General features: G+C 33.9%; 2 protein-coding genes across 2 annotated transcripts in view; both read left to right on the forward strand.

Annotated features, from left to right (window-relative positions):
- The first annotated feature begins 390 nt into the window (after nt 1-390).
- On the forward strand, nt 391-6,800 carry LOC128174098 (mucin-17-like). The gene is made up of 3 exons (XM_052839733.1): nt 391-1,825; nt 5,160-5,578; nt 6,777-6,800. The coding sequence occupies exons 1-3, from the start codon at nt 391-393 to the stop codon at nt 6,798-6,800; spliced, it is 1,878 nt and encodes a 625-aa protein (XP_052695693.1).
- A 2,261-nt stretch (nt 6,801-9,061) lies between these two features.
- LOC128172908 (uncharacterized) overlaps nt 9,062-19,461 on the forward strand; it is a 79,364-nt gene continuing 68,964 nt past the window's right edge. Inside the window, exon 1 of the mRNA XM_052838644.1 lies at nt 9,062-9,137. The gene's annotated coding sequence lies outside the window, so the exon portion shown is untranslated. The remainder of the gene's footprint in view (nt 9,138-19,461) is intronic.

Below are 19,461 nucleotides of genomic sequence, written 5' to 3' on the forward strand. Positions count from 1 at the left end.
TTTGAAAAAGAAACTTTTGTTTAGAAAATAAGTAATCATTTTTTAATGTGTTTTGTGTCTTCACAGATGTATGCATGGGTAGCTGTCACAGTCTTGTTTATCAGTTGGAACAGTAAGCTTATTCTGTCTTTATCCCAAACGCTTCTTTTTTTTCTGAAATATAACTTTTTAAATAAAGCATGAAAATCGTTTACCGGCTAACGGTTGTATTATGTACATTGAAGATACACGTATCATTTCCATTTCATTATTGTTTTAGTATTTATGCCTATAGAGGGTCCAGGTGGAAAAGAAAAAAATGATCCCATTGTCCTGCAAAGTACTTTACAACAACCTGCCTATAAAGGAGAGTATACATCTACTTTAGAGATTACTGCTTTAAACGGAACAATGACTAGAACAGAGTATACTAGTGTGAAAGAGACTTCCAACATTACAGAGTTGAAAACTACAACCACGCCAGAAACTACCACTACTTTATCACCTTCCAGTATGACAGAGACTACTCCTTTAACAGAGACTAACACGTTGACACAGTCTACACCAAAAACAGAGCTTACTTCAATGATACAGCCTACCACTAGTACTATTGCCGAGTCAACCACTATGCCAGAGTCTACCAATATACCAGACGCTTCTACTGTACCAGAGATTACTAATGTGGCGGATACTACTGAGTATACCACTATGCTAGAGTCTACCAATATACCAGAGTCAACCACTATACCGGAGACTACTAATGTGGCGGATACTACTGAGTATACCAATATGCCAGAGTCTACCAATATACCAGAGTCAACCACTATACCGGAGACTACTAATGTGGCGGATACTACTGAGTATACCAATATGCTAGAGTCTACCAATATACCAGAGTCAACCACTATACCAGAGATTACTAATGTGGCGGATACTACTGAGTATACCAATATGCTAGAGTCTACCAATATACCAGAGTCAACCACTATACCAGAGATTACTAATGTGGCGGATACTACTGAGTATACCACTATGCCAGAGTCTACCAATATACCAGAGTCAACCACTACACCGGAGACTACTAATGTGGCGGATACTACTGAGTATACCACTATGCTAGAGTCTACCAATATACCAGAGTCAACCACTATACCAGAGATTACTAATGTGGCGGATACTACTGAGTATACCACTATGCCAGAGTCTACCAATATACCAGAGTCAACCACTACACCGGAGACTACTAATGTGGCGGATACTACTGAGTATACCAATATGCCAGAGTCTACCAATATACCAGAGTCAACCACTATACCGGAGACCACTAATGTGGCGGATACTACTGAGTATACCAATATGCCAGAGTCTACCACTATACCAGAGACAACCACTATACCAAAGACTACCACCATGACAGAGGCTTATACTATACCAGAGACTACTAATGTGGCGGATACTATTGAGTATACCACTATGCCAAAGTCTACCAATATACCAGAGACAACCACTGTGCCAGAGACTACAACTTTTTCAGAGCCCACCACTTTAACAGATCCTACCACTGTGACCGATCCTAACACAGAGCACACTATTATGGCACTGTCTACCACTATTTCAGACACTACTTCAATGCCACCCACAACCACTATAATTGAGCCTGTCATTGTATCAAAGTTTACTGCTTCTGCACAATATACCACTTTGCCAGGCACATTCATTACGGCAAAGACTACCATTATGACAAAGCTTTTCACGGTGCAAGATTGTTCCACCGTGACACATTATTCTACCAGATCATCGTCTTTGATAACCAATGCAAGTAATGACATGAAACACATCGCAGTTGGTAACACTTCCTGCGTCTGTGTTTGCAAATATGTTAACCAAACTCTTGACGAATCAATTGAAAGGAGAAGGAAAGAATTGGTTATAAGCAAAACTCAACTATCGTTTACCAAAAGGAGGCTTACTTCCGCTTCGGATTACAGAATGTCAGTAAAAGTTGTTGGAAATGTGGCTACCGTGGTGCTGGTATTGATTGGATTATTAATTTTCTGTATAGATCTTTGCTCTATTGGTCTGTCCAAAGATACATAAATGTATTGCATCAATACAATCTCAGTTTACTTATTTATTTTGATAAATAAATTTAATTTTGTATTTCTATCCGTCTGTTCACAGCATAATTGGATTTGTCCCTTTTTATTTCTCATTTAGATTAATGAAAAATGAACTGTGTATTCAGGTACTATATTGTAGTATCAAACGTACCAGTGTTGATATTTTAAAAATGTTAAAGCTTTACAAATTCCTTATATTTTATACATTATAAATGTTCTTCTTTTTTTTTTTGTCGTTGAAAACAGCAAGCGCAAATCGTCTCAAGAAGGCATGTATTACATTTAAGAATCTAAAACATACTATTGAGTGATCCAATGAGCACACTTTTTCATAAAAAAAATAGTTTCATTGATGATAATGACCACAATTTCCAAACATTGTCAACATCTTAAATTATACCAGTTGGGAACAATCGCCCAAATGGGATATAATAGCCCGTTAGGAATATAACAGCCCAAATGCGATTGAAATTTAAAATGCAAAAAATCTTAAATTAAATAATTGGGGTCAATCGCCCAAATGGGACATAATAGCCCAAATTAGATAGAATATTGAAATTATAAATGTATACATATTCATCGGAGAGAGATATTTTTTCCTCAGAAATTAAAGCCACACGAATATTATAGATTAAAAAGTGTCTCTTTTATTTTAATTAAATAAAAAGCAAAATTTGATTTTGTCATTCATTGGGTGCATTACGAATTAAAACAACATAAAGATTTAAAATTGTTTTTGAAAGATAAAAAGATGAAAAATATTTCAGACAAGGATTTTTAATAATATTCTGTTATAATCTTATGCTTTAAAACACATTGAAACACGATTCAAGCTCACTGCAAACCCTTTACCCAAAGCACCTTGTGGTAGAGGTATGAGCCATATTAGGCCTAGGGAAAAGAAATTACAATGCAAAACAATAGCTCTTGGACGGACGGACAGACCTATCACTGTAGGGCGCCTGTAGAGCGGATCCCTAATTACCAAATAAATATAACACAAAACAAAACATTTAAAGAATTTATTTAAGTTTGATATAAGAATTTTAATATCTAACGGCATAAAGTTCTGAAAGGATTATGAAAGAAATAATAGAAAAATACAGCAAATTACTTTTTTATATACTTTTTCAGTTTCAGATGATACCGAAAATTTGAACAAACAATAAAACCTCTTCAGAAGTTCTAACTATATAAATATAATAGTTCAAATATTGTTTTTCCTTTTAAACTTCACCTCAGAGTATTAACTAGACTTTTGTGTCGACCGGTTGATTTTAACTTCCATACTGACAGTAATGTAACCTCAGAAATTATATAAAGCATTGTATATATGAAACCAATAATTCCAGAAAACTCATTCTTATAAACCTTTTTTATTACCAGGACTCTTAATTAGTTTCGAGCAGAAAAACTTTTTTTCGATATGAGATAAAGGGCAATGAAATTATTTCTTTGCATAATACAGTTTCTTATTTAAGCAAAACTAATTAACAAGTTTTATTGCACATAGATTTAAAAGAGGTAAACATAATTTAAAAGGAGGCAGGGTTAAAAAAAATCATTATATAGAAAAAGTTAATTGCATCAGATATTAATAAAACGGAGAGAGTTGGAACCTACAGTTAAGTTGTTTTCTGGAATCATTTTTACCAAGATTTTTTTGATATGAGGTTTACACCTGAATGTGTAAATTATATATGTGCTTCTCTCCATTTTTTCTGAAGTAAGTACCATTGTTTACAATCAATTAGGATGTTTCATTTACTTTTATTTTAACTTAATTATTTGAAGCATGAAATAGGAAACTTATTAAACATGACACGAGAAAAAAACTCGATACTGCAGAAATTGATTTTTGCCTCTCAAATTGTTTTTTTTTAAATCACGATTTCTTACAAAGAAAGATAACGTTATATGTTTCGTTAAATGATGGCTAAAAATAAAATAGTATACAAACAAATCAACAGAGGTACTTTATTTAGTCGCAAGAACTTGAATATACAATTCATATGCGCACTATTACAAATAGATGTGTATTTCTTTTGTGTGCATGTGTTTACCTTTTTTAGGGAAATCGTTCTACAATGTAAAACAGTTGACAACACCTTATGAGAATCTTAAAATGTGTTTCCACCATATTTGTATGAATTGTACGCAATTCATATTTTGCATAACGTTAAATATTTTCAAATAGATAAATAGCACTTGGTTAATTCGAAATTCATTGCAGGGCTTTTGCTTTATGCATGTTCCTTTTTTTCTTGAAATCATGAAGCTATTGAAAGCTACCACATAAAAATAGACTACGTAAATTAACTTTTATAAAAACATTTATGTTATTTGTTTCTTTATAGATGTATAAGAGGTTAGCTTTAACCGTTACATTGGTGATAATCTGCTGGCACGGTAAGTTCCTTGTTTTTCTTTATTTCAGATAAACTTATTCTATCTAATATCAAAAAATATTACTACATGTTCATTGAAAACGTATTTTCTACTCTCGTATTATTAGAAGTTAGGTGGGTGTTTAAAAACTGAACACGTATTGCCATTTTATCATTGAGACCGTGTTGACAGAATGAAACTCTATCATGCTTTCAGTCAACTGAAAGATAACTCACTGAAAGACTTGGAAATTTAAATGAGTTTTGCTATTCAGTAACATTTAAGCAACGCGTGTCAAGTCACATTTCAGTTGACTGAATGCCAGAGTTATCCTGATGAAGGTTTGTTTACTTTTATTCGCAATGACTATATTTCGCGATTTACCACCGATAAACTGGTTCACGAAGACTAATGTTCGCCACCTAGCCTTATCCAGGCTCCTCTTGTTATTACAACCATACGACAACGAATGGTTCGCAGTGAGAATTATTCGTGACTACCTCGCCAAATTTTCTCGCACGCGAATAAAATTTGGTTTACATGAATTAAAATGAACGCATTTTGAATTGGCCAAAACATTTCAAATTTATCACAAATGTTTGAATACATTGTATATCATTAGCATCGTTTTTCGTATCCATGTAACTCAATTTACCAATGTTGCTGTTCCAGTTTTAATCGCTATAGGGGGACGACATAGAAGACAAAGACAACGAATTCAAACCAGTACTTTGAAGCAGGGTATTATCATAACACAGCCGCCTACCACTATTCTAGACACAACCGCCAGGTCAGAAACTACCACAATTATAACAGAGTCGACTTCTATGGCACAATCTACCACTAATATGCCAGGATCTACCACTATGTTAGAGAAAACCACTATGCCCGAATCCACTATGCCAGAATTTTTCACTATACCAGAATCCACCACTATGTCAGAGAAAACCACTTTACCAGAATCTACCACTATGCCAGAATCCACTAACATATCAGAGTCTACCACAATGCTAGAATCAACCAATTTGCCTGAGACGAGCACTTTAGCAGAGGCTACCACTAAGACAGAGTCCACTAATATGCCAGAGAATGTCAGTATAAAATCTTTACCACATTTTGCCACAATGCCACAGTCTACAATTGAAATTTCTTCAACGGCTATGCTCATAAACAATGACACGCAGGTAATCATAAACACTAGTACTTGTGTCTGTTTTTGCAAATATAAAAACCAAACTCTAGAGGAGTCAGTCGAAACAAGAAGAAGGGAGTTAACTCTGAACAAAACAAAGTTGTCGTCAACTGTAAGGAGACTCACTTCCGCCGCGGATCATCGAGTGACATCCAGAGTTATCGGAACTGTGGCAATCATAATTCTGACTGTGTGTGGAATGGTTTTCTTCTGTGCCGATATGTATTCTGTCATTATTATTAGTCTCTCAACAATGTTCAAATAGTGTCTCAAAATAGAATATCCATATCATCATCGAACGTTAGTTTCAGAATTTTACAAGTACTTTATGCGGCTTCATCCTTGAACTAACACATTATAAGACATTACCCAAATACTTTTCACTGGCCAAATAGAATTTGAATGTTTAAAAAATCGATAAATTCCTATTATTTCCCAATTATTTCCCCTTTAACTAAGGCGTAGTCCTGCATATGAACACAATATATTCACTTATGCACTTTTGCCTAAACAAGATTTGTGCCAAGTTCGGCTGAGATTGGCTCAGTGGTTTTAGTGAAGAAGATGACAACGCCAGTGACGACACATACAACGGGGAAATTTCGATCAGAAAAAAAAAACCATGAGAGAGAGAGAGAGAGAGAGAGAGAGAGATGTTCTGATTTGTGAATGAAATCAATAAAGTGAATCGATTATCAATGTAAAAATGGCTGGGTTGTCTTTTTCTGTCTGAACAAATCGACAGTTCTATTATATCTTACTTGTATTTATAGTAATTATAGTATTATAGTACGTAGAGTTTGGCTCAGTGAGTAATGTGTGCACCATTGTGATTCTTTTGGTACTAAAGGGATCCATCTGTTAAGTTAGGTCATCATGATATTCAGTAAAGCATCATTGGGATAATCTGGTATATCAAAGTTCACTTGGGATTATTTTGGGTATCATCGGGGTCTAGTGGCGTTTCACTGCATGGGTTCACTGGGGTACCATTGGTTTTTAAGTTCCTTCGGGGTATCATTGGCTAGGGATTCATTGGGGAAAAAAAGACTCTGACACGTTCTGGATATGAATTAAGTTTGTTGGTATATGTGTAGCAAAGCTTAGAGACAAATAACTAAAGACAGAATATGTTATATGGGCCAAAAGTTTGTGAAACGTCTAACTATAAGAAGCTTGATGTATATTTTAACTCAAACTCATGTCAAAAAAATTACTTCAAATACGCCACCTATACCTTTTAAGCAATATGAGCTGCAATTTTCATGCATGTTGAAAATGCTTTTTGCGAAAAATGTTATCTTCTACTAAAATGACAAAAAATGTCATGGTTTTTAAATTTCTTTTAAGCATATTTGTGTGAAAAAAAGCCGTTATGAAGCCTTAGTTGGAGCAAAATTGAATTATTACCGTCCTGAACAAAAATTGATTTGCTATATATTCCTTTGAAGAGAAATCTTTCCTCTCACAAAACTTCATGATTTTTTCAAATCTTATTATCATAAAAATTTTAGTTATATGCAGACTTAACATACATGTACTAGCAGGTTTTTGCAGCAAAATAATGTTCTAAAAGATACAGCTCATATATTGCTTTAACAGAAAAGGAAAATGATATTTTTCTCAGTTATCCATTATTCCAGCAATAAGTATATCCGAAGGCTATAAAACAAAACCAATTCTACTTAAGATATGATAAATACTAGAATGAAATTAATTTCAATTAGGCCTACTTTATTTTTTAAAAAAAACCCAGAAAGGATTGATAACCAATAAATCACGATTTAGAAAAGTAAATACATCGATTACATTTCATGAGTACGGCTATTATAAAGATTGATTGCAAACAGTTACTTTGTTGACATGTTTTAAGCGGACCATTTTGGACTTTTTTAATATTCGAGAAAAAAAATTAAACGTGCGTTTTTAAAAGTAAATATTAATTTTGGTATATAATTATTGCATTTTGTAAATATACGTGCCAGTGAATCGGGAAAGTACATTGAACCATATGTATGTTATGTTTACATTTTATGAATGAGTGTCACGTCTCCTAATAAATCTATAATGAAATGAATGGTTATCCCGAAGGCCATTTGCGTGCAAAAGATAGCTTAGAATTGTCCGACTATCTAATAATATGGAGGGTAATCGCATGCGCAGATCAAGAAAATTATTCCGGGGGGGGGGGGGTCCGATGGCTATATGACTTTGCCAGGGAGTCTGAGGTGTATGTTTGGTAATTTTGGTAATTAAAAGAAATTTGAATTTTGTAGGGGTGGGGGGTGACCCCCCCCCCCACATCCGTGGATGAATCTTGTTAAAAAAATCCAGACATGCAAACGTGTCAATCCGAATATGCAATCGTGCTGGTGTGCGAGACTGAGTATGAATGTGTGTAATTCTGGTCGTGTTACCTATTTAAAACTCAAATATTTGAATAAAGAAAATGTCCCCAAAAGCATCGTTATCGCTACCACAATTTTGAAACAAGACTCCCCCCTCCTCGAAAATGTAAACTGACACGGGGTCGACAGGCTGAGAAATTTAATAACTCAGTTGTCAAAATGAATCAAATTTCCAAAGATAAAAAAATGTTTCATTCTGTCGGTAATTCACACCTCATCAGGGCATGATCTGCCTGATATATTATTATTTTAACCCAATTTGTTTCTAGGTCAATTTAATATGATTAATACAGATAATAGGATACATGATTTGAAACTATTAATGATTGAAAAATATATTTAGTCAATTTGTAGGAAAGTCATACATGTACATGTGTATATATACCCGACTCTACCACACTGCCCGGGCAATCCTATATTATGTTGCATGCGCGGATCCAAAAAATTTTTCCAGGGGGGGGGGGGGGGGTCCGAAGGATAATTGTGTTTGCCAGGGGGGGGGGGGGGGGTCCGAGGCATATTTTCGCGATAATTTTACTATGTAAATTTAATAAATTTTCATTTTCCAGGGGGGGGGGGGGGGGTCGGGACCCCCCGACCCCCCCCCCCCCCCCCCTCTAGATCCGCGCATGATGTTGGATTATATATTTTCCACTTTTGGATTTTAAGAATCATTTGTATCTTTTTTAATTATTCCTCTAGCTATCATGAGAAGGAATTAATTAGGTGGACTACCGAAATAATTTACTGAAATTTACTTTAAAGAGCTTGGATTTTTGGAATTTTTGGAATTTCGATCGAAGCTAGCTTTATACGCCTTCTGCACAGAACGTACATGTATTAAAGTTCGTTTTTGTGAACGATATACGTGCACGGTAAAGTACGATTCGCCCTGTCCTTTCAGTGATAGTGTTGTAGCACATTTTAGGGTCCGTATGATAAATTACATATAATTACTCCAGTAATCATAATGACAAATAGATCGATATATTTTTCTTTAAAATGTACATGTAGTCGGGATCGGCCTTTGAATTAAATGACACGGGTAGATAATGGACACAGACCACAATTATTTTCCCTTCTTATTCCTTTATACAAAAATAAATCATATAAAAAATTCCACCGGCTCAAATGAGTTCAAATACAGCATACCTATAGAATGACACTAGTCCAACAGCATATCCAAACTACAGGAAAATCAATCGAGAGGGGACTGAGATATGGCCCCTAAAATAACCCCTACCATGAAAAATTCACTTTCACTTTGGAATTTGTGTAAACATTGGCCTCTTTACACCCTTTCTATTGCGCCTGTAAAGATAATTTTTCTAAAAAATTTCCTGTCTGTATTTTTTTTCAAACCTTCTTCTTTTCATCCATGCCATTAAAGGAACCAAATTCGACCATTTAGTACCCCTAGGAATTTTTGAAATAATACATACATTTTTAGAATGGAACTACTTGCGTGGTCAATGAGCACGGGGTAAAAATAGTGGTATGTGACCTAATAATTACACAATTTTTCTTTGATTTTGATGAAACTTGGTAGGTAGACACTTATACCCATAATACACCTCCCTGTGAAATTTGGCGGGAATTGTGTATTCTGCATCAGAGTTATAGGCCTTTGAAATCTGGTCCAGGAAGGCTGAAATAACATGCAAAATCTAGCACGTTACACACAATATTCAAATTTCAAGAGCTACATTTAACATTAATTACTTGTCAAAAGTTTCATTAATCTATTACAGTCATTAACCTAACATGTCTACATGATGATGCTAATGATCATTTAATTCTTTTACACCTGGAACTATTTTTTGGAAATTTTTGAAAAAAAATACCCCAAATATGGCTAAATTTTTCAGAAAATGCCAAAAATGAAACATTTAATCACATGCTATGAGCTTGAAAAAATATTGAAAAAATTCTGCATTAAGTTTGCTATAGAAATCAGGTATTTTGATAAATATACAGTGGCTAATCCGTTTACATTAAGCAGATAATCACATAGAACCATTCACACATTTTCAGGAAATGGCACTTGCTGACCAAAGTAGATTAACTCAGAGTACACAGGGCTGATATGGATAGGCATAAAATGCCTTTTGAAACAAAACTAACAATTTAGAAGAATTTAGAATGAATTCTATTTGTCCATTCATTACATATACACTGAATAAATTACTTAAATGTACCCTAATTCATAAAGAGCCTTGGTTCATGAAAACTGTACTCTTAAAACAAAGGGAGATAACTCTACACATTAAAATCCAAAGTAGGGATTTCTTACAAACATTAACGAGAAACTATTTTAGAAATTACAAGTCCATCACCTTCTTTCAGCATTATCTGGTGTGATTAATCTTGAGGAGTTCATACCTTTTGTAGCGAGGATTCACCATTCAAAGTCATGGGTTTCTACATACATTGTGCATTTAGAGGTGAAAATGTCTGGTATGTTACCATGAACTATGATGACCAAGACTCAAATTAATGATGAGAGTGCCAAAAAGATATTACTACAGTAATACAAGTAGTAAAGCTTCTAGCAGACCTCATATATCTTGGGCAATCACTGTTCAATGCCAGCAACCAAACTCATACACATGCTACATTTGTTGGTAGTTACATTTCTAGGACACAAAGAGGGGAAAAAACTGACATAATAAGACTTTAGAGCAGTAATTTAAATAAAAGTTTGCAAGGCATTGATAATTTAGATGCTAAAATGACTATTTCTAACTAGTAAAATGTATATGTCTCATATAAATATCTATACATGAAGGTTTACATACTAGTATTCTAAAGTACTGAGGAAAATGTTGTGATGCCTACTCACCATCAGATTTCAATTGTTAAATTGTAAGAAAAATATGAATAAATGTATAAAATCAACTTACCATTTGTTGTTTTCTTCATTATTTCTCTGTCAAAATGGTGTTAACTGGGGGGGGGGGGGGGGGGGTAGCAGGTGCCCCTTTACCATTTTTACCAGCTTGTATGTCCTGTCATGCAATCTGCTAGGCAGTGAAACATGTCATCATTGAAAGGAATCATAAAGTAACATAAGCCCTACTTTCCTCCTTATGATTTAATCAAAATAATATTAAAGGAAATATATATATACTTTTACATGTAATATGATTAATATGAGAGAGAGAGAGAGAGAGAGAGAGAGAGAGAGAGAGAGATAGAGAGAGAGGGAGAGGGGGGGGGTATATTTAAGGCTTTATAACTTAATGACAAATCGACCAATTCTTTTATGATTTGGGTGATAAGTAAAGTTAACATTAGAAAGTGTTTTTAGACATTTTGCAAGTACTTACGTCCCCTGTTTGACTCATTGATGACACCATGCTGTTCACACCCCGTTCAAATCCATTTCACACAATTTTTACCGTTATTTTTTCATATTATCTGCCAAAATTGAAAAAGAACCCCACAAAATGTCATTATTCATCCTAATTGTTTGAAAAATAACGAAAAATTAGACTTAAGTTGATAAACGTGGATTTTGACCTTTGACCTGATAGGACACAGACCACAATTATTTTCCCTTCTTATTCCTTTATACAAAAATAAATCATATAAAAAATTCCACCGGCTCAAATGAGTTCAAATACAGCATACCTATAGAATGACACTAGTCCAACAGCATATCCAAACTACAGGAAAATCAATCGAGAGGGGACTGAGATATGGCCCCTAAAATAACCCCTACCATGAAAAATTACTTTCACTTTGGAATTTGTGTAAACATTGGCCTCTTTACACCCTTTCTATTGCGCCTGTAAAGATAATTTTTCTAAAAAATTTCCTGTCTGTATTTTTTTTCAAACCTTCTTCTTTCCATCCATGCCATTAAAGGAACCAAATTCGACCATTTAGTACCCCTAGGAATTTTTGAAATAATACATACATTTTTAGAATGGAACTACTTGCGTGGTCAATGAGCACGGGGTAAAAATAGTGGTATGTGACCTAATAATTACACAATTTTTCTTTGATTTTGATGAAACTTGGTAGGTAGACACTTATACCCATAATACACCTCCCTGTGAAATTTGGCGGGAATTGTGTATTCTGCATCAGAGTTATAGGCCTTTGAAATCTGGTCCAGGAAGGCTGAAATAACATGCAAAATCTAGCACGTTACACACAATATTCAAATTTCAAGAGCTACATTTAACATTAATTACTTGTCAAAAGTTTCATTAATCTATTACAGTCATTAACCTAACATGTCTACATGATGATGCTAATGATCATTTAATTCTTTTACACCTGGAACTATTTTTTGGAAATTTTTGAAAAAAATACCCCAAATATGGCTAAATTTTTCAGAAAATGCCAAAAATGAAACATTTAATCACATGCTATGAGCTTGAAAAAATATTGAAAAAATTCTGCATTAAGTTTGCTATAGAAATCAGGTATTTTGATAAATATACAGTGGCTAATCCGTTTACATTAAGCAGATAATCACATAGAACCATTCACACATTTTCAGGAAATGGCACTTGCTGACCAAAGTAGATTAACTCAGAGTACACAGGGCTGATATGGATAGGCATAAAATGCCTTTTGAAACAAAACTAACAATTTAGAAGAATTTAGAATGAATTCTATTTGTCCATTCATTACATATACACTGAATAAATTACTTAAATGTACCCTAATTCATAAAGAGCCTTGGTTCATGAAAACTGTACTCTTAAAACAAAGGGAGATAACTCTACACATTAAAATCCAAAGTAGGGATTTCTTACAAACATTAACGAGAAACTATTTTAGAAATTACAAGTCCATCACCTTCTTTCAGCATTATCTGGTGTGATTAATCTTGAGGAGTTCATACCTTTTGTAGCGAGGATTCACCATTCAAAGTCATGGGTTTCTACATACATTGTGCATTTAGAGGTGAAAATGTCTGGTATGTTACCATGAACTATGATGACCAAGACTCAAATTAATGATGAGAGTGCCAAAAAGATATTACTACAGTAATACAAGTAGTAAAGCTTCTAGCAGACCTCATATATCTTGGGCAATCACTGTTCAATGCCAGCAACCAAACTCATACACATGCTACATTTGTTGGTAGTTACATTTCTAGGACACAAAGAGGGGAAAAAACTGACATAATAAGACTTTAGAGCAGTAATTTAAATAAAAGTTTGCAAGGCATTGATAATTTAGATGCTAAAATGACTATTTCTAACTAGTAAAATGTATATGTCTCATATAAATATCTATACATGAAGGTTTACATACTAGTATTCTAAAGTACTGAGGAAAATGTTGTGATGCCTACTCACCATCAGATTTCAATTGTTAAATTGTAAGAAAAATATGAATAAATGTATAAAATCAACTTACCATTTGTTGTTTTCTTCATTATTTCTCTGTCAAAATGGTGTTAACTGGGGGGGGGGGGGGGTAGCAGGTGCCCCTTTACCATTTTTACCAGCTTGTATGTCCTGTCATGCAATCTGCTAGGCAGTGAAACATGTCATCATTGAAAGGAATCATAAAGTAACATAAGCCCTACTTTCCTCCTTATGATTTAATCAAAATAATATTAAAGGAAATATATATATACTTTTACATGTAATATGATTAATATGAGAGAGAGAGAGAGAGAGAGAGAGAGGAGAGAGAGAGATAGAGAGAGAGGGAGAGGGGGGGGGGGTATATTTAAGGCTTTATAACTTAATGACAAATCGACCAATTCTTTTATGATTTGGGTGATAAGTAAAGTTAACATTAGAAAGTGTTTTTAGACATTTTGCAAGTACTTACGTCCCCTGTTTGACTCATTGATGACACCATGCTGTTCACACCCCGTTCAAATCCATTTCACACAATTTTTACCGTTATTTTTTCATATTATCTGCCAAAATTGAAAAAGAACCCCACAAAATGTCATTATTCATCCTAATTGTTTGAAAAATAACGAAAAATTAGACTTAAGTTGATAAACGTGGATTTTGACCTTTGACCTGATAATTACACAATTTTTCTTTGATTTTGATGAAACTTGGTAGGTAGACACTTATACCCATAATACACCTCCCTGTGAAATTTGGCGGGAATTGTGTATTCTGCATCAGAGTTATAGGCCTTTGAAATCTGGTCCAGGAAGGCTGAAATAACATGCAAAATCTAGCACGTTACACACAATATTCAAATTTCAAGAGCTACATTTAACATTAATTACTTGTCAAAAGTTTCATTAATCTATTACAGTCATTAACCTAACATGTCTACATGATGATGCTAATGATCATTTAATTCTTTTACACCTGGAACTATTTTTTGGAAATTTTTGAAAAAAATACCCCAAATATGGCTAAATTTTTCAGAAAATGCCAAAAATGAAACATTTAATCACATGCTATGAGCTTGAAAAAATATTGAAAAAATTCTGCATTAAGTTTGCTATAGAAATCAGGTATTTTGATAAATATACAGTGGCTAATCCGTTTACATTAAGCAGATAATCACATAGAACCATTCACACATTTTCAGGAAATGGCACTTGCTGACCAAAGTAGATTAACTCAGAGTACACAGGGCTGATATGGATAGGCATAAAATGCCTTTTGAAACAAAACTAACAATTTAGAAGAATTTAGAATGAATTCTATTTGTCCATTCATTACATATACACTGAATAAATTACTTAAATGTACCCTAATTCATAAAGAGCCTTGGTTCATGAAAACTGTACTCTTAAAACAAAGGGAGATAACTCTACACATTAAAATCCAAAGTAGGGATTTCTTACAAACATTAACGAGAAACTATTTTAGAAATTACAAGTCCATCACCTTCTTTCAGCATTATCTGGTGTGATTAATCTTGAGGAGTTCATACCTTTTGTAGCGAGGATTCACCATTCAAAGTCATGGGTTTCTACATACATTGTGCATTTAGAGGTGAAAATGTCTGGTATGTTACCATGAACTATGATGACCAAGACTCAAATTAATGATGAGAGTGCCAAAAAGATATTACTACAGTAATACAAGTAGTAAAGCTTCTAGCAGACCTCATATATCTTGGGCAATCACTGTTCAATGCCAGCAACCAAACTCATACACATGCTACATTTGTTGGTAGTTACATTTCTAGGACACAAAGAGGGGAAAAAACTGACATAATAAGACTTTAGAGCAGTAATTTAAATAAAAGTTTGCAAGGCATTGATAATTTAGATGCTAAAATGACTATTTCTAACTAGTAAAATGTATATGTCTCATATAAATATCTATACATGAAGGTTTACATACTAGTATTCTAAAGTACTGAGGAAAATGTTGTGATGCCTACTCACCATCAGATTTCAATTGTTAAATTGTAAGAAAAATATGAATAAATGTATAAAATCAACTTACCATTTGTTGTTTTCTTCATTATTTCTCTGTCAAAATGGTGTTAACTGGGGGGGGGGGGGGGTAGCAGGTGCCCCTTTACCATTTTTACCAGCTTGTATGTCCTGTCATGCAATCTGCTAGGCAGTGAAACATGTCATCATTGAAAGGAATCATAAAGTAACATAAGCCCTACTTTCCTCCTTATGATTTAATCAAAATAATATTAAAGGAAATATATATATACTTTTACATGTAATATGATTAATATGAGAGAGAGAGAGAGAGAGAGAGAGAGAGAGAGAGAGAGAGAGAGAGAGAGAGAGAGAGAGAGATAGAGAGAGAGGGAGAGGGGGGGGGTATATTTAAGGCTTTATAACTTAATGACAAATCGACCAATTCTTTTATGATTTGGGTGATAAGTAAAGTTAACATTAGAAAGTGTTTTTAGACATTTTGCAAGTACTTACGTCCCCTGTTTGACTCATTGATGACACCATGCTGTTCACACCCCGTTCAAATCCATTTCACACAATTTTTACCGTTATTTTTTCATATTATCTGCCAAAATTGAAAAAGAACCCCACAAAATGTCATTATTCATCCTAATTGTTTGAAAAATAACGAAAAATTAGACTTAAGTTGATAAACGTGGATTTTGACCTTTGACCTGATAGGACACAGACCACAATTATTTTCCCTTCTTATTCCTTTATACAAAAATAAATCATATAAAAAATTCCACCGGCTCAAATGAGTTCAAATACAGCATACCTATAGAATGACACTAGTCCAACAGCATATCCAAACTACAGGAAAATCAATCGAGAGGGGACTGAGATATGGCCCCTAAAATAACCCCTACCATGAAAAATTCACTTTCACTTTGGAATTTGTGTAAACATTGGCCTCTTTACACCCTTTCTATTGCGCCTGTAAAGATAATTTTTCTAAAAAATTTCCTGTCTGTATTTTTTTTCAAACCTTCTTCTTTCCATCCATGCCATTAAAGGAACCAAATTCGACCATTTAGTACCCCTAGGAATTTTTGAAATAATACATACATTTTTAGAATGGAACTACTTGCGTGGTCAATGAGCACGGGGTAAAAATAGTGGTATGTGACCTAATAATTACACAATTTTTCTTTGATTTTGATGAAACTTGGTAGGTAGACACTTATACCCATAATACACCTCCCTGTGAAATTTGGCGGGAATTGTGTATTCTGCATCAGAGTTATAGGCCTTTGAAATCTGGTCCAGGAAGGCTGAAATAACATGCAAAATCTAGCACGTTACACACAATATTCAAATTTCAAGAGCTACATTTAACATTAATTACTTGTCAAAAGTTTCATTAATCTATTACAGTCATTAACCTAACATGTCTACATGATGATGCTAATGATCATTTAATTCTTTTACACCTGGAACTATTTTTTGGAAATTTTTGAAAAAAATACCCCAAATATGGCTAAATTTTTCAGAAAATGCCAAAAATGAAACATTTAATCACATGCTATGAGCTTGAAAAAATATTGAAAAAATTCTGCATTAAGTTTGCTATAGAAATCAGGTATTTTGATAAATATACAGTGGCTAATCCGTTTACATTAAGCAGATAATCACATAGAACCATTCACACATTTTCAGGAAATGGCACTTGCTGACCAAAGTAGATTAACTCAGAGTACACAGGGCTGATATGGATAGGCATAAAATGCCTTTTGAAACAAAACTAACAATTTAGAAGAATTTAGAATGAATTCTATTTGTCCATTCATTACATATACACTGAATAAATTACTTAAATGTACCCTAATTCATAAAGAGCCTTGGTTCATGAAAACTGTACTCTTAAAACAAAGGGAGATAACTCTACACATTAAAATCCAAAGTAGGGATTTCTTACAAACATTAACGAGAAACTATTTTAGAAATTACAAGTCCATCACCTTCTTTCAGCATTATCTGGTGTGATTAATCTTGAGGAGTTCATACCTTTTGTAGCGAGGATTCACCATTCAAAGTCATGGGTTTCTACATACATTGTGCATTTAGAGGTGAAAATGTCTGGTATGTTACCATGAACTATGATGACCAAGACTCAAATTAATGATGAGAGTGCCAAAAAGATATTACTACAGTAATACAAGTAGTAAAGCTTCTAGCAGACCTCATATATCTTGGGCAATCACTGTTCAATGCCAGCAACCAAACTCATACACATGCTACATTTGTTGGTAGTTACATTTCTAGGACACAAAGAGGGGAAAAAACTGACATAATAAGACTTTAGAGCAGTAATTTAAATAAAAGTTTGCAAGGCATTGATAATTTAGATGCTAAAATGACTATTTCTAACTAGTAAAATGTATATGTCTCATATAAATATCTATACATGAAGGTTTACATACTAGTATTCTAAAGTACTGAGGAAAATGTTGTGATGCCTACTCACCATCAGATTTCAATTGTTAAATTGTAAGAAAAATATGAATAAATGTATAAAATCAACTTACCATTTGTTGTTTTCTTCATTATTTCTCTGTCAAAATGGTGTTAACTGGGGGGGGGGGGGGGGGTAGCAGGTGCCCCTTTACCATTTTTACCAGCTTGTATGTCCTGTCATGCAATCTGCTAGGCAGTGAAACATGTCATCATTGAAAGGAATCATAAAGTAACATAAGCCCTACTTTCCTCCTTATGATTTAATCAAAATAATATTAAAGGAAATATATATATACTTTTACATGTAATATGATTAATATGAGAGAGAGAGAGAGAGAGAGAGAGAGAGAGAGAGAGAGAGAGAGAGATAGAGAGAGAGGGAGAGGGGGGGGGTATATTTAAGGCTTTATAACTTAATGACAAATCGACCAATTCTTTTATGATTTGGGTGATAAGTAAAGTTAACATTAGAAAGTGTTTTTAGACATTTTGCAAGTACTTACGTCCCCTGTTTGACTCATTGATGACACCATGCTGTTCACACCCCGTTCAAATCCATTTCACACAATTTTTACCGTTATTTTTTCATATTATCTGCCAAAATTGAAAAAGAACCCCACAAAATGTCATTATTCATCCTAATTGTTTGAAAAATAACGAAAAATTAGACTTAAGTTGATAAACGTGGATTTTGACCTTTGACCTGATAGGACACAGACCACAATTATTTTCCCTTCTTATTCCTTTATACAAAAATAAATCATATAAAAAATTCCACCGGCTCAAATGAGTTCAAATACAGCATACCTATAGAATGACACTAGTCCAACAGCATATCCAAACTACAGGAAAATCAATCGAGAGGGGACTGAGATATGGCCCCTAAAATAACCCCTACCATGAAAAATTCACTTTCACTTTGGAATTTGTGTAAACATTGGCCTCTTTACACCCTTTCTATTGCGCCTGTAAAGATAATTTTTCTAAAAAATTTCCTGTCTGTATTTTTTTTCAAACCTTCTTCTTTCCATCCATGCCATTAAAGGAACCAAATTCGACCATTTAGTACCCCTAGGAATTTTTGAAATAATACATACATTTTTAGAATGGAACTACTTGCGTGGTCAATGAGCACGGGGTAAAAATAGTGGTATGTGACCTAATAATTACACAATTTTTCTTTGATTTTGATGAAACTTGGTAGGTAGACACTTATACCCATAATACACCTCCCTGTGAAATTTGGCGGGAATTGTGTATTCTGCATCAGAGTTATAGGCCTTTGAAATCTGGTCCAGGAAGGCTGAAATAACATGCAAAATCTAGCACGTTACACACAATATTCAAATTTCAAGAGCTACATTTAACATTAATTACTTGTCAAAAGTTTCATTAATCTATTACAGTCATTAACCTAACATGTCTACATGATGATGCTAATGATCATTTAATTCTTTTACACCTGGAACTATTTTTTGGAAATTTTTGAAAAAAATACCCCAAATATGGCTAAATTTTTCAGAAAATGCCAAAAATGAAACA

Source organism: Crassostrea angulata, chromosome 2 (assembly GCF_025612915.1).
Source record: "Crassostrea angulata isolate pt1a10 chromosome 2, ASM2561291v2, whole genome shotgun sequence".
In the NCBI taxonomy this organism is placed as follows: Eukaryota; Metazoa; Mollusca; class Bivalvia; order Ostreida; family Ostreidae; genus Magallana; species Magallana angulata.

Coding starts and splice junctions, on each gene's coding strand:
- LOC128174098 (XM_052839733.1), top strand. CDS start 391: ATGACTAGAACAGAGTATACTAGTGTGAAAGAGACTTCCAACATTACA. Junction 1,826..5,159: donor CATGAAACACATCGCAGTTG/GTAACACTTCCT, acceptor TTGCTGTTCCAG/TTTTAATCGCTATAGGGGGA. Junction 5,579..6,776: donor CCACTAATATGCCAGAGAAT/GTCAGTATAAAA, acceptor GTATATGTGTAG/CAAAGCTTAGAGACAAATAA.